At 40.5% G+C, this 16,586-nt stretch overlaps 1 protein-coding gene across 8 annotated transcripts in view; it reads right to left on the bottom strand.

Moving 5' to 3' along the window:
* Positions 1-843: 843 nt before the first annotated feature.
* AKAP13 (A-kinase anchoring protein 13) overlaps positions 844-16,586 on the bottom strand; it is a 532,570-nt gene continuing 516,827 nt past the window's right edge. For all 8 annotated transcript variants that reach the window (XM_063925738.1, XM_063925741.1, XM_063925740.1 and 5 more), the window contains 7 exons: positions 15,527-15,688; positions 15,111-15,181; positions 13,637-13,675; positions 13,462-13,512; positions 12,901-13,338; positions 7,401-7,713; positions 844-6,654 (listed from right to left, as the gene is read on the bottom strand). In XM_063925738.1, coding sequence (XP_063781808.1) covers positions 6,605-6,654; positions 7,401-7,713; positions 12,901-13,338; positions 13,462-13,512; positions 13,637-13,675; positions 15,111-15,181; positions 15,527-15,688 — 1,124 coding nt within the window. In that variant the 3' untranslated portion in view covers positions 844-6,604. The remainder of the gene's footprint in view (positions 6,655-7,400; positions 7,714-12,900; positions 13,339-13,461; positions 13,513-13,636; positions 13,676-15,110; positions 15,182-15,526; positions 15,689-16,586) is intronic.

Raw genomic sequence — 16,586 nt, 5'->3', positions numbered from 1 at the left:
GTTTAACCAATATTTGAAAATTGAAAATTAGGGGCTAATATCTGTAGTTCCACTCTCAGGCTATTACATATACCCATATGCCTGGACATAGAGATTTATTTTAAGAGATGAAATAAAAGTTATATTTTAGACTTAATAAATATTACAAAAGAGTGCGCCACGCACTAAGCTTCTTTGTTTAATGTAGTACCCACTAGTGGTCTACATTAATCACCTTTAGATATAGATACTGCAACCTCAGCTTAGTGGCGCACCTCCAACCTGTTACCATTTTTTGGGCCCTTTCTTGAAGGCCAAATAAATCTTTCATTGGTTGGTTTCCCTTTAATTTATTGATAATTGTTGAATAAGTGCCTGTGCATTGTCCTTTGGACTTTGTTGTCTCTCTCTAGAGAATACCTGTATAAAAACCTGTCAATCTGTGGAGTGCTAGGGCCTTGATGGGGTGAGTTCTGATGTCTGCTTATACACACTGTCACAATGGCAACTGGCCCCACCTCCCATGCAGGAGCGAGTTAATTGGATTAACCCCAGAGTTTCCCAAACTGCGCCACTACAGTCCAGTGTTTTAAAGGATATCCATTCTCTAGCACAGGTGACTTAATTAGTACTCCAGACATTTTAATTTAACCATCTGGAATCATGCATGGATATCCTTAAAACCTGGACTGTAATGGTGCAGTTTTGAAACCTCTGCCATAGTCTATTAAACAAGCTAAAACCTTGCAAACATCTGCACACTGAAAATGTAATGCGTTCTAGAGATTGTTTCCTGCAATTTCTGAAACCACGTTTAAAAAAAAAAAAAAAGAAGTAATATGAACTATAAATACACGTGTGAAATCTAGATAAAGGATGGCATTTATTAAGAGAAAATGGTCTTTACAGCAGATTACTAAGAAAAAAAAAGATAAATTAAAGCTAGTTACAAAGTAAACTTGCATATTACAGAAAACAATCATGACTTGTACAGTTATAACTTTTTACATAATTACACATTAACATAAAATAATTAAGTTCTGTTTTTGTTTCAATTTCTTTACAGCATTTAGAAAACAAACAAACAAGAAAACAATAGCATTTAGCATAGAGTTTTGGGTCATTTAAAAATCACAGTAATTTTACAAAGTAGCGCCATGACACAAAACGCGCTGGTCGCTAGTTTCTCGCCACTATTCCCTAAATGAGGAACAGCCCTGTGGTCTGATCTTTAAATGACACCTACATGTACCTCAGTACAGGCATTTATAAAACAAAAGCAGAGGTATACATGGTATAATAAACCTCCTGAGCATTTTGTAGTTTCCTTACTCTAGTGCAGTCCAGGTTAGAGATATATAATATATGACAGTACAAAGCTAATATTTTATTTGGAATAGACAGGGTGAAATGGAATGCCATTCATTTTTAATAATGTTTCCTATTTTCATGAACTCATAATTTTGAATACATTTAATATGTATATACTGTACAATATATACAAAAGTAAATGCCAAATTTACACTGAAAGCAAAACACTTTTCTCTGACACGAACTATATTATGTTTCTGCAGCCCTAAATTTCTTGCAGATCATATGCTTTTAATATTTTATTGTCTTGTTTATCCTGAAAGGTACTATTCTCCTGAGACAAGATCTCCCTTGTTAGATGAAAGCAAGTGAGTTTGTGCTTTAGAAAAATTACCCAATGAGTGTTCAGTTTGTGTGTGCAATGTGTCATTCCTTTCCTAACAAAAATGAATTAAATTAGGGGTGGGCTTTTATTTATTTCTCAATAGCCACTTGTATAGAGCCACCTATGAAGTGCTTTCCAGGTCCTCTGCTGCCAGGGAACATATGGCTCCCATGAACATGGTTTCACAAGGGCAAATCAGGTATTGAATTTATGAAATGTTCTTTTAAGCAAAATATTCGGCTATGAATTTCTCTCAGAACTTTATTGCTACCACTGATTCATTTTGAGAGCTAAGGTGTTAAGTAGAGTACAGTCACCAATGGTCATAGTCCAGATGAAAACGGAAACACAAATTTAACATTGGACATATTACATTTAGGACATGTGACTTAATTTGGCCTGAACATGGATGCAATGTGATGCTTAAGTGATCAACCTAAATTCTGGAAGCCATGACTAACCAATCAGTACTGAAGACCAAAAGGGCACAATTGAGCCATATTATCAAAGGGTAAGATTGTGTCATATTATAGTTAGATATATTCAAGATAACCAGACCTTGCCAGACACTGCCCTTTTCCGTTGGCATAATATCATTATTTGAATAAGCTGAGAGACAAACCATTTCATCCTGTCTTACAAAGATTAGCGATATACAAACGGGAAAGGAAAAGCGTGATTTGAGAAGAAATAGGGTTATGTTAGAAGGGTTGGCGCTTCTCTCCGGCCTGTCCAGCAGGCGTTATATCCAGAGTGGGTGGAGAAGGAATGTTAAGGGTAATTGTTCATCTCTTTTGAAAAAAAAAAAAAAAAAAAAGTTTTATTCTCTGCTGAAAAGCCCAACAGAAGAAATAACATTAATAACCTATAATAAATTGTAACTTTGTAACTTGAAAATAAAAAGTGAATAAATTTATATTTGCATTGCAGTTACCTTGGCAGTCAAGGAAAATAAACACTTACTCACAGGCTTCAGCTGCCTGTTTGTTACACAGGATATCGAATACAGTTTCTGTGAGATTAGACCACACTCAACACAATAAGTGCTCTTTCATTTTTTAGAAAGCAACTGGGATGAGGTCTCAAGCAGCAATAATTCATATGATTCAATTAAAGCTTCAAGAAAGGTGCTTAAACCCAACATAAAGCATGTAGACGGTACATTATTATCAGGTTGTGACCCAATCCTGCTCTATACAGTCTATGATCAGCGAGTTCTGATCTTCAATAGGTTTGTATTCTTGTGAAACAGGAACAAACCTATAATGGCAAAATACTGCTTACAACACATTACTGGACACGAAAATACAACGTGCACTTTACTATACAACACATTAAATGGGAAACAGATTCTCAGTGGCCGGGGATATTTGGCTTCTCAGTGTAACCCTTACATATGTACAGAATAGTTTTCATGACAATTAATAAAATATTAGCAATTTTCTTCAAAGATCCAACTTACATTATAGCTGCTAGCCCAAATTACTAACATAGCTACAAGTGAGTATATTGAAAAATACAAGTGAGAAACCAGCTTATCGAGTGGTACAGTCCCTGTGGGAAGCAATAGGGGATAGTACTGTACACTAGGACTCTGTCACAAAGAATATACACCTCCTGAACTATGGATCTAGTCATGCAGAGCACCTATGGCACTACAGATTCAGTCATGCGCAACATACACCTCCTGTAGTACAGATTCAGTCATGTGCAGCATACACCTCCAGCACTACAGATTCAGTCATGCGCAGCATACACCTCCTGTACTAGATTCAGCCATGCGCATCATATACCTCCTGCACTACAGATTCAGTCATATGCAGCATATACTGTACACCTCCTGCACTACAGATTCAGTCATATGCAGCATATACTGTACACCTCCAGCACTACAGATTCAGGCATACACCTCTGACACAACAGATTCAGTCATGTGCAGCATATGCCTCCCTCACTACAGATTCAGTCATGCACAGCATACACCTCCTGTACTAGATTCAGCCATGCGCATCATATACCTCCTGCACTACAGATTCAGTCATGCGCATCATATACCTCCTGCACTACAGATTCAGTTATATGCAGCATATACTGTACACCTCCTGCACTACAGATTCAGGCATACACCTCTGGCACAACAGATTCAGTCATGCACAGCATACACCTCCTGCACTACAGATTCAGTCATGTGCAGCATACACCTCCAGCACTACAGATTGTCATATGCAGCATATACTGTACCTCCTGCACTACAGATTCAGGCATATACCTCCTGCACTACAGATTCAGTCATGCGCAGCATACACCTCCTGCACTACAGATTCAGGCATACGCCTCCTGCACTACAGATTCAGCCATGCGCAGCATACACCTCCTGCACTACAGATTCAGGCATACGCCTCCTGCACTACAGATTCAGCCATGCGCAGCATACACCTCCAGCACTACAGATTCAGTCATATGCAGCATATACTGTACCTCCTGCACTACAGATTCAGCCATGCGCAGCATACACCTCCAGCACTACAGATTCAGTCATATGCAGCATATACTGTACCTCCTGCACTACAGATTCAGGCATACACCTCCTGCACTACAGATTCAGACATACGCCTCCTACACTACAGATTCAGTCATATGCCTCATACGCCTCTAACACTACAGATTCAGTCACACGCAGCATACGCCTCCTGCACTACACTATAGATTTAGAAGACTATATCCTAAGCTTTAGGGAAAGAGAGAGAGATAAAAGTGGGGGAAGATCAAGTACCAGTCAGTCAGCTCCTGTCATGTTACAGACTGGGTTTGAAAAAATTATAGGAGCTGGTTGGCTGGTACTGTCTCTCTCTCCACTGCTTAATACATAAACCCCTTAGTTAAGCACAGAATAGATAACCTGCACTACAGACTTAAGTGTTGATGTATCAAGCAGTGTAAAAAGCGGAGAAGTGGACCAGTGTAGAAGTTACCTACTGCAATCAATCATGGAGCGTATGCACATCCTACACTCTAGAGTCAGTGATACAGAATATACATTGCCTGCACTACTGATTCAGTCATGGAGAGTATACACCTCACTGACTTTATGTACCAACAGTATGTTACTGGACATTGCCGATTGTCTTTATTTCTTACAAATTGAGCCATTACGGAGATGGCTGCTTATAAAGTGCATTGTGGCATTATACCGTGAGGGATTTGTGAAGGATTCATTGACATTTGTATTTCCCAATTACTGTTTCCCATATTCCATCTGTCACTCATAGCTGAAATAGCTATTTTACCCATATACAGTACCCTCATTTTGGAGAGTGTTTGGAAACTGTGACATCGTGTGATAGATATAGATTGGGCTATATTTACGTAATGTCCCTCCCCCAGGCACTTATTTAAAAGGTTTATTTTTACCATTAAAAATAATTTTGCTACTATATTATTTAGAAGTCAGAAGAGTGTAAGGATATAACATTAAAAAAAAACAGTTCAGGGAAATTGTGCATCCACTGCCATTTTACAGCTACCACATCTGCACGGTCCACATTAGCAGCTAATCAGGCCAGTTGTATCACATGTATCTTGGGGCAAACATTCCAAAATGCTTAATGAACTCTAGAAACTTGTGAGATTGTATCACAATGACTGCTACAGAAAAGACTCAACTCAACCATCTAACAAATCCATCTACTTGGAAAGGTAGATGGTCTCAGTAACAAATTGTAATACAGTAACAAAGTCAGGGACGCTTAGTTTTATTTTGGCAGCCCAACAGTAGAAAACACACCCAAGGTGCGTCGTACAAAATAGTGGAGAAATGACTGGGAGAAATGTGTCTGTAGCCCAACTGGGTGTTTACTGTAAAACTACATCATCAAAGAACCCATCCAAATATATATATATATATATAAATTAAGGCAGGGGGTTTGATAATGATGTTGCAAGTTAACTGAAATTATAGAGGGGATAGAAAGAAAACAAAATACTTTGATGCGGTTGTTTTTCACAACAAAAACATCTCTGTACAGATGAAAACATTGCTGTGGTCACAAGACAACCTTGGAACAGAACCAGCTGTAACTCTCCTGACAGAAAGCATAGTTTGCCCTCTTGTGGCCAATAAGATAATTACCACAGGATGCCTTGCGGAGTTGTGCTAAGCACAAACTGGTGCAAGAAAATAATGGGAAAAATTTTACATCCTTACTGAGCACTGTGAAAATTATAACATTTTTCTTTTAAATAATTTAAGTTCTGGATAAATTTATATCTAGTCTAAATGTAATGACCTACTTCATTAAACACTTCCATCTACCATATCTTTCTTGTTGGGGAAAAAAAAAAAAGCAATCCTCAATCTGTTAAGATTATTGGTGATAACCTGCAAACTATAGGAGTAACAAAGTATTGTGAATTTAACAGGTGGTAACATAGAGATGTAAGTGGAATTTTTAGATAATAGTAATAGCTTCATTGTCAATGGTGCTGGCGCAGGGAAAAACTCTTCAGACAGTTGTTATAGTACATGAGATTATGTTGCTGCAGTGTACTAAATGATATTGAAGGCCCCAGACACATCATTTTAAGCCCTTAAGAGTTATTGATTGGTAGAAGGTATGCATCCTGGTTACTTTCTCCTGGGTTCACCATCCCATTATTCTATATGGGGAAGTCTCCTGAAGTATGGCAGGCTGTTACACAACAGTAGTGGGGATAAAGAGGGAAAGGGGTATTTTTATCAAACACCAAACAATGGGAGTTGACAGTGAGCAGTGCTGCAATCCTCTGTAAAACGTGTAAGATGAGCAGTAACAAGTCACATTTCCTCCTGTAACACATCCAGGCTTTATGGTGTGGATGTTGCTGTGTGGAATGAGAACGGAGAGTGTACAGTAATGTGTGTGTACAGTTGTCCTTTATAAAACATGGTTATCAGCAGAAGATCTCTTCCTCTTGGGTCGGTCCTCCTACAGGAAAAGAGTCTGTAAAACAACAATTCAACATAGTTAGCAAATAAAATGATGAATGAAAGGACTCTGTCCATCTCTATAGCTATGAGTGAGGAACTTATTTCTTCTCAAAGAACAGGAACTAAATAATGACTATAAGCTCTCCTACAGGACCACCCTTCATGGGCCACCCAAAGAAAGTAGTGAGACAAACTTCCATAAGAGGCACTGTCACAGAGTACAGCATGCTCTCTAAATCTTGCTGTGTGACAGGGAGACCGCACTCATGCGGTACAAAATCCCGACAGTCTCTATCCGACGTTCAGGATGCTGCATCCCGGCCAGTAAAAAACCCAACAGATCTCGTTAAGTATTTAAAACCTACCCCTACATCACCTCTTCCGCAGCCTAACCCTAACTGGCTCCCCTGCAGTCTAACCCTAACCATCCACTACTGCAGTCTAGACCCCCGGGATCCACAGGGATTCTGACGGCATCCCCATGCAGGGTTAGTGACAATTGTACTCCAAGATACCAGAGCAATTTGCTTTAACTAACAGAGCTGCAACTACTGTGAGATACAGTATGTGCTGATTGGCACCAGTAGCATGTTTATAGAAATTTGCTTTGTTTGAAAAATGCATATTCACTATTAGGAGTCAGTAAAAAGTCAGTCTCTTCCTTAATACATCAGACACGGTTGTAAACGTCAGCTACGCTTTTTACAAACACAAAAAACTACCAGCGTTTATTGTAAGTAAATATTTGGTTTCACCTACCTGAGGTTGGGGAACGGCTCCCTTTACCCTTCTTCTTTTTCTCCTTTTTTTCCTTTGGTTTTGATAAATTAAAGAGGCGATTGGGGGCAGGTCCCTCCACTGATTTATTACTCTGGCTCCCAAGCAGATTGAAGTGGCCTTTTACTTTCTGCTTACTATCTGTCCGTAACAAGCTGTCCTTTTTTGGTGAAGCAGACAGTTCTGACTCCAAGTGCTCTTGTTTTGGTGCACTAGAATTATACCATTTTGCTGAAGAGTCCGTGCCCACAGTGAGTGATGACACCCTGCTCAGCTTATCATGCTGACCCAAAATCTAGACAAAATAAGAGTGAATATTATACTTAAGCCCAGACAGCTTAGTGTAGCTACTATTTTGCAAATGTGCTGCTGCTAAAAAAAAAAAAAAAAAAGCATTCACACAATTCTATAGGTAGCTTATAGAATATTAGGTGTTTCCCCAATCAACCAATCAGACTGCAGCTCAAGTACAGCAAACTGAAAGAAAAGGTCTGAGTGGTTGCTATGGGCAACATCATGTACAGCAGCTTGCGACAGATCAAAATGACATCGCTTATACTTTTTTTTTTAAGATGGTACTCAATTCGCAAGTATCACTGTACGTTAAATGAATGCATAATACACAATCTAGGAACATTTTCTTTTAGATCAGGAGCTGTATCACACCACAGCCTTAACTGTATGGAGTTTGCATGTTCTCCCCATGCCTGTGTTGTTTCCTCCGGGTACTCCGATTTACATAGTTACATACATAGTTATATAGTTGTAGAGGTTGAAAAAAAAACAATTTGCCCATCGAGTTTAACCTATATTTTGATCTACTGCTATGCTCTGGATTTACTTTTACTGACCTGTATCCTGCCATAAGTTATTATTAAAGGTTATATCCTTGTATGCCTTTTTCAGCTAAAAATTTGTCTAACCCGTTCATAAACATATGAATTGAGTCAGTCATCACAACCTTCTTTGGCAGAGAATTCCATATCTTTACTGCCCGTATTGTGAAGAACCCCTTCCTTCGCTAGGTATGAAACTTCCTCTCCTCTAACCTTAGGGTGTGACCGCGTGTCCTGTGTACAGATCTCTCTGTAAGCAAATCGCCTGACAGTTCTATGTACTGACCATTAATGTATTTGTAAATATTAATCATGTCTCCATTTAGACACCTCTTTCCTAGTGTAAGCATATCTAAACTAGTTAGCCTTTACTCATACTCCAATGACTCTAGACCCTTAACCACTTGTGTAGCTCTTCTCTGAACCTTATCAAGTTCCATAATGTCTTTTTTATATTATGGTGCCCAGAACTGTACACAGTATTCTAGATGCGGCCGTACCAACGATTTATACAGTGGCAGGATTACACTGTCTTCCCTTGTCTCTATTCCCCCGTTTTATGCATGCTAATACCTTAGCATGGTGGGGAAGAGGAGGAGGGGGGTGGGGAAATAGAGGAGGGGGGGGGGGGATAGAGGAGGAGGGGGGTAGAGGAGGAGGGGGGGGATAGAGGAGGAGGGGGGGATAGAGGAGGAGGGGGGGGGGAGGTTAGGTTTAGGCAGTGTCCTAGGGGTTGGCTGCATCCCGGGGAATTAGGTCAAGCTGCGGGGATGGAGGGTCAGGGTACGGGGCGGTAGGGTTAGGTATAGGCACCTCCAGGGGGTGGTTAGGCACAAAGGGGGAAGGTTAGGATTAGGCTGTGGGTAGGAAGGGTTAGGATTAGGGGGGTGAGGAGAGGGTATAACACCCTTAACTCACCCTGTTGGTATTTTAAACTCTGGGATCCCAGCTTCGGTATTTCGCACACCAGAATACCATACGCCGGGATCTCATACTGATCCCCTACTGTCAATGAGCACCCCCAAATCCTTCTCCATTTCCGATTTACCTACATTTACCCCATTTAATTTATAGATTGCATGTTTGTTTTTGGTCCCAAAATGCATAACTTTACATTTCTCTATATTAAACCTTATACTTCACTTAGCTGCACAAACCTCCAGTTTAATTAAGTCGTTCGGAAGACAGTCAACATCCTGATCTGAATTATTTATCTTACACAGTTTAGTGTCACCTGGATACTCTGAAGACCGTCTCCTATGTCATTTATAAATATGTTAAACAGAAGTGAGTCTAGTACAGACCCTTGAGGTACACCACTTAATACCTTAGCCCAGCTAAAAACAGTTAATTAACCATTCCTCCCACACTCCAAAAATATACTGGCAGGTTAATTAGCTCCCACCCAAAAAAAAATCCTGTGTGTGTGTGTGTGTGTGTGTGTGTGTGTGTGTGTGTGTGTGTGTGTGTGTGTGTGTACATGGGCAGACTAGATGGGCCAAGTGGTTCTTAATTGCCATCAAATGCTGTTTTTATATATCTGGTTAGAAGTGACGTGCAGTGGGGTGAGGCAGAGCTTTTCCTGTCATACAAAAAATGAGTAAACAGTCTATGACCGGTGAGGCACTGACTCTCCTGCCTACCTTTTCTGTACTCCCCAAATTTCCAGGAGTTTATACTCTGCACTTTTGTATAATGCCCACATGAACCCTTTGATATATTGTGTTTAAATCTGGCTCTGGTACTAGCCAGTGCCTCCTGAGTCATTTACCTCAATGCACGTCCCTGCTGGTTAGTAGCCAGTACTATTTATTACACCAGCTTTCTTTTTAGACAATCGGTGCCCTCAAAGAATGTTTTGCTTACGCCAATGGCTTTAGGTAGGGCTTATACCAGTAGTTCACAAACTGGATGCCATGGAACGCTGTAGTGTTGCAGGGCACTTGCGGGGGTGCCACGGGCAGGAAGGTCAAGGACCAAATCAAATTTATGGTCAACGTGATTGTTAGCCACCAGCGCTGGTTTTGCCTATCATAAATATATGGACAAACAGAAGCACCAGTCTGTCCACCAGCACAGAACCGGATGACCGGTAAGCACACTTTACCTAATGTAATAATCTTTACTATATTTCTCAATAAGAAACTTTTGGCCTAAGGGTGCTATGAAAAATATGCTGATACTATCATGTGCCATGATCCAAGAAAGTTTGGAAACCACTGGCTTAAACATATCACTGATAACAATAATTATGTTAAGAACCACAAATAATTGAAAGCAGATAGATAAATCAATGGCATGAAATCCAATGTATCATCCTACAGCTGAGAAGCCGTGGTGATCACCATAGGCCTTTGCCAGGGAGTCTGCTGCTTTGACTTATGTCAAAATTGGGTCCAATAAAATATATGCAGCGAATGGACCTGGAACAGTATACAGTACAACATCCATGTATTTAACGTTCTATGATCCCCAAACAATGCCAGTTTGTAAAACTAGTATGTGTAGAGAGCATGGCTGAAAGTAAACCCCTGGCACTACTTAATCTGGTGTGCATACAAAGTAACCATAATACACTGGGCTGCTGCCTATAAGAAGGATCCTGAAACCCCTACACAATTTGCTAACTGGACAAAGAAAGAAATAAGACTGGTTTCCCAATGTATATATTTAATCAATAAGACCAATAAGTAATATATTGTAGTGTATTACTAGAGATCATTATTATCATCAGATCAGTAACAGATAATGGGCCTAATTCAGACCTGATCGCTAGGCAGCGTTTTCGTAAGCCAGCGATCAGGTCTGAACTGCGCATGTGTATGCACCACAATGCGCAGGTGCGTCGGTCCGCAGCGACAGGATGTGCAAGAAAAGCAATTGCAAGGTGACTGACAGGAAGAGGCCGTTTGTGGGTGGCCACTGAACGTTTTTAAGGAGTGTCCAGAGAAACGCAGGAGGGACCAGGCGTTTGGAGGGAGGGTTTCCGACGTCAGCTCCGACCCCGATCATCGCACTGGAAGAGTAAGTCATGGGCTGTGCAGAGACTGCACAAACTTCTGTTTGTGCAGCTCTCCTGCACATGCGATCGCACCCCTGCACAGTGATTTCCCCCGCCCCTGTAGACGGCGACTACCTGATCGCAGGGATGAAAAAAACGCGGTCAGATCTGAAATAAGCCAAATGATCACGAAGCACATCAGTAAAAATACAAATAAAATATGATAAATTTCCTCCAAGGCAGGGGCGGATTAATAGAGGAGAGGGCCCGTGTGCAGGCTCCTTGCAGGCCCCCCCTCCTCCCTGTCATCATGCCAGAGTCTACAGCGCACATACAAGTCTTGGAGAAAATGTGCCTGCACCTTATTTCTAGGGGCATATCCACTGCGCATGTGCAAATCACCGGGAAAATGGCCATCGCGCCATTTCCCTGATGAGTTATGCCACTAGCACCAGCCACGGTGGGACTCCGGAGCGGTAAATAAAATCAAATGGTTTAGGGTGTGTGATGTGGGCTCCCCTGGACCCAGAGGCCTGTGTGCACTGCTCACTCTGCATCCATCATAGATATGCCAATGCTCCAAGGATACTCCAATTAACACTGTGGCCACAATTAGAATTCATTTGTATGCATGTAGTTAAGTTGAATGTGGGAAAAGTCTTGTTGAAATCCACTGTAAAAACGATACATTTCTGTAGCTCTGATAAGGTAGAGTGCATTGTCCATTACCAATGAGTTAGTAGCAGCAATTCATAAGCACTTCATTCAAATACATGATCATCTGGTGATGCATTAAATGTCCCAGTATGGACTTGGGATTACTTCAAGGAAGGTGATACTATTGCCGCTTTACTGCTGGAGTACACCTGTGAGAGTTGTTGCGGGGATCTCCGTCCAATCATCTGATGAAATCACCCATAAACAGGCAGAGAAACCTCTGACACTACCATTACCTGACACAATAAGGGAGATTCAAATGTTTAAAAAGTCAGTTAGGTGTCTGTTTTTCCTATCTCATAGACAGGAAAAAACAGACACCCAACCGACTTTTCAAACATTTGAATTCCCCCCCCAATGAGTCAGCTTTGCTCTTTTCATCTTTCAGCAAGCAGCTTCGTCATAAGGACTGTGTCAGGCGGACCCACTGCTCCAGTACTAAGGGGACGATAAACTCACCATACTGGAGGTAATACAAACTCCATACTGTGACACTTAATGTGTCACCAGATGAGAATGAAGCTGCTTATTAACTGCTGCTACTAATGCTTTTATAATGGGCACCCTACTTTACTGTACAAAAGCTGCAGAAATAATTGATTTTAAAGTTGTTTTTGACAAGACTTACTACATATTCAACTTAAATGCATGCTTGGGAATTAATACGGACTATGGCCACAAAGTTAATTGGAGTATCCATGGAGTGATCGTTAATACATTTTATTTGTATTTTTACTGATGTGTTTGGTGTATATTGTCTGTCATTGATCTGATGGTATGTCTGGGATAACCATTTTTAGTAATAAATCTGATACTACATCATATTAATTATTGGTCTTATTGATCAAATATATACATTGGACAGCGCCTCTCTTTGGCAGCTGTGCATAAGCTTTTAATAATAAACCTAGAGCACATCTCCAGTTACCTGTTTACGGTCCGATTTTTGACCTTTCTCAGACACAGTCTCCATATCTTTCTTCAGCTGTTCTCGCTCCTTCTCTAGCTGTTTTTGTGCCGCTCTCAGCCGCTCCAGATCATGCTGATATTCATCCTTTCTGTTCTGCAGCTCAACCTTCTCTTGTTCTAATTCCTGGAGACTTTTGTTTGCAGTCTCTTCCCTCTGCCCAAGTCGAGTTTCCCGCTGTGCCAGCTCCTTTTCCCTGGCTTCCCACTCCCGCTCTCTTCTACGCTTCTCCTCTTGGTGCTGCGCCTGCTGCTTCTGCAGTTCGGCGAGCTCTTGACGCTGTTTCTCTAAGTTACGATGCTTCTCTTGCTCAATTAGGGAGTTTGGTCTTGAAGACGTGCGTGTGAGGGCTCGCAGCTTCTGATCCTCGATAAATGTGTCTTGCTGAACCACCACAATCTGTGATGAATGAAACTAATTAGACCATTGATCATAGCTTAATTCCATCACAGATAGCTCCTGCTGAAATCAGCCTCAACATAATCTGCTGAAACATGACTCCAAGGTAGATTAGCTACTTACCTGCAAAGATGTCAGGAGCTTATGAAGACTAGCGACGCTCTGAAGAACTTGCTGCAATTAATGAGAAGGAAACACGGTTCATGTGTGAGTTAGTGATGATCTAATTAGCTACACATCATCCAGTCACACATATTACTCCAGCACACTAACAGCAACATAGTAAAGGCTTTCTTACCTCGCCATTTCTCTTAAACACACCACTTGGACATACTCCCTACAGGGTAAAGAAAGATATTGGGAACTGCTTTACAAAACAACACATGTAACATTAATCAACGGATTCTAAATATAAATACACAAAAATAAAGATAAGTAGCATGTCTTTATGATCAGAGTGTCCAGCCTTAAAACGTAATCCTCTGAGTGAATTGTAGGCCCCCTTCTACTCAAAAACCAACATAAAGGCTATGAAAACAAATTACATACTAAAAATAAATTATGTTGGGATAGCAGACTTGACATTGAACACATTCTAAGTGAAAAATAAATGTTTTGAAATCTGGGATTTACAACTAAATGTAATACATCCATATTCTAGAATAACACTAAGGGTTCTTACCTTTGTGCTGAACCTACATATTGGGCTGGTCACATGAACACATCTACAACACTGATTTTTTTTATACAGTAACCACATAAATTATACTTTTTTGTTCCAGAAGACTTAAACTACTCTGAGAATACCGTTCTTTCTAAATCCTTCTAACACAATTTAATAAAACTGTGTGGTTCTAGCTTCCGCATTAATCCACCATTACAAAACAACACTCTCACATGGTAGCACAACAAGGCTTAGCATTCTGGAAATGAGAAAACCTACCACATCAAGTGAGGGGACCCCTATTTTTAAATGACCCTGGATTAGGCAGATTTGGCTATCAGACACACCACCACAACTCAAGCTCTGAAAAACTCAATATTTTGTGTATTGTTGGGTGTCTCTGCCTGATGATCACCAGGCAATAAATATTGAGGTGGTATATGTGATGAAGGATGGAACTCCCTTCTTACAAACAACAGTGCCTCTGAGTGTGCAGGTGCCTGGATGGGAAGGGGGTAAAGGGAATTTGGGAGGGGGGGGGGGGGGGGGATAAGACTTTATATCGATTTTTTCCATGTCTGCTGTCCGCTGTGATGGATGTTATTGTCTGGTGATCATCAGACAGTAACTACTAAGAGGCCACATATCAACTGAAAGAGGCTGTTTAAAAGAGGGTAAGTAATTTTTCTTTTTAAAATACAAGGATTGCATATGCTATAAAACAGATCAGTATTAATAAATAATACATAGCAAGTCACAGCATGGAGAATGGACAGGCTCCAGTGAGGAAGGGATTGGAGAGTGGGCTAGCCACAGAATAGGCTCGCTTCCTCCCTTCCCTTCTGCTGACACAAACTATCTCTTCTACTACGATGGGGATGCTTAGCATATGTGGCCAGTGGCTCAACATCTCAGGTGAACTGCACACTGGATACTATGCTTCCCAATGGCAGAGAGATCACTACACAAGGTATTCAAAGCATCATTTTTTGAGATTAGAAAAAAAAAATGCATTTTCTGTAATAAAAATAGAATCGGATATTCTAGATTTAGTGTGCAGTATTTGATGACAGCAATGTCAAATCACGTTACCAGAGGACAATTATACCTTTTTCAGAACACCGTCAGATTCTGTCCTGCGCAGATCTTGTGCGTCTTCTCCCTCCTCTTTCTCTCCACCTTCAAGTGTAACATGAAACTTATCAATCAGTGTGAAACAACAGGATCAGATCATTCTACCAAACCACTCATTAGCAAATCCATTGCTCTTTCTAATTGTAAAGTTAGTTTAAAGTTACCCATGTAATCTTATTGCAACACACCTGAAATCTGCAGAGCTTACAAGCACAAATGACTGATACACAAGATATCACCTCTTCATAAGCACAAAAAACATTTCTTCTTACTATTATTATTATTATTAATAAAACCAAACGTGTGTGGATTTTGAGTTGAGAGCAAAACAGAATAAAACTAAAATATGGTTACTTGAACACAGATGAATTTATTGCATTTGATACTTACTTTTAGAAGCGTTAAGCTGATGGCTGTCAAACCCTCCAAAAGTTTCTGCTCTTCGAGGGAGAGAAATTGGCCCCACGGCAGGCTCCAGGTCTGTAGGACTAGGAACCTGCTGCACCACACTGCTCCACAGATTCCGGTTTACCAGAACTTGAAGTGTTTCAACTGAAAGACAAATACAAAGCTGTAACAAACTGTGGATACAAAGCTATAGCTTCTAAACTAATAACAAGCCATAAAGATAGGTGACCTAACATCTAGCCACCTCAGACTCTAATACATTGTATCACTCCCAAAGGTAAAACATGCCCAGTTACTGCCCATTCAGGAGTCGGTAATAAGTGACTGAAATGCAGACGACCATCGTTCGTAGCTATAAGTTTGTGTATGTGTGCTCCTGCATATGTGCAGTTTGCTAAAAAAAACACGTAATGCAGCCACATCTGGACTCGTGTCCTCTGTGCCTACTTAACATCTCCTCCCGCTAGTGACCTGATATATGGAATACTTAGGAATTCCAGTTGAGTCAGTAAGGTGACTCAGTGATGCCTCTTATGACTAGCGGCTCATGTGTGCTCATTATGAAACAATCATAGTACCGTATAAAAGTTTAATACTGAGCATGAACAATCCACAGAGTTAAGTGTCTGTAGTATCTACACAATTATCATATGCCTCCTAACTTTGTGGCCATTCTTGTATATATAAAACTGCATTCATTCAAACGTCTAACGTTTACATTTATGTATTTGGCTACTGAATTCTACAAGTTCAAGTTGTAAACCTCTGCGCTAAATGTAAAACTATATGAAACAAAAAAAACAGTGAACATTACATTATACTTGCTAAGTGACTGTTTATCCAGGATCTACGGACTATAGAATAAGCAGCCTCAAAGCAAAAGTACCGGTAATGTTTAAGTCACACATATTGGGCCTGATTCAGAGTCGCATACAAAGCGGTCACACTGCCTGTCTGAAAATACACGTAGAGCTCAGTCTGTATTCACACTTAGCTGTTTCTCTATGGCTGCACTGCTCCTATACACCCCCGCAAGTCATCA

Source organism: Pseudophryne corroboree, chromosome 6 (genome assembly GCF_028390025.1).
Source record: "Pseudophryne corroboree isolate aPseCor3 chromosome 6, aPseCor3.hap2, whole genome shotgun sequence".
Lineage (NCBI taxonomy): Eukaryota > Metazoa > Chordata > Amphibia > Anura > Myobatrachidae > Pseudophryne > Pseudophryne corroboree.
This window is presented reverse-complemented; position numbering and strand designations above follow the sequence as displayed.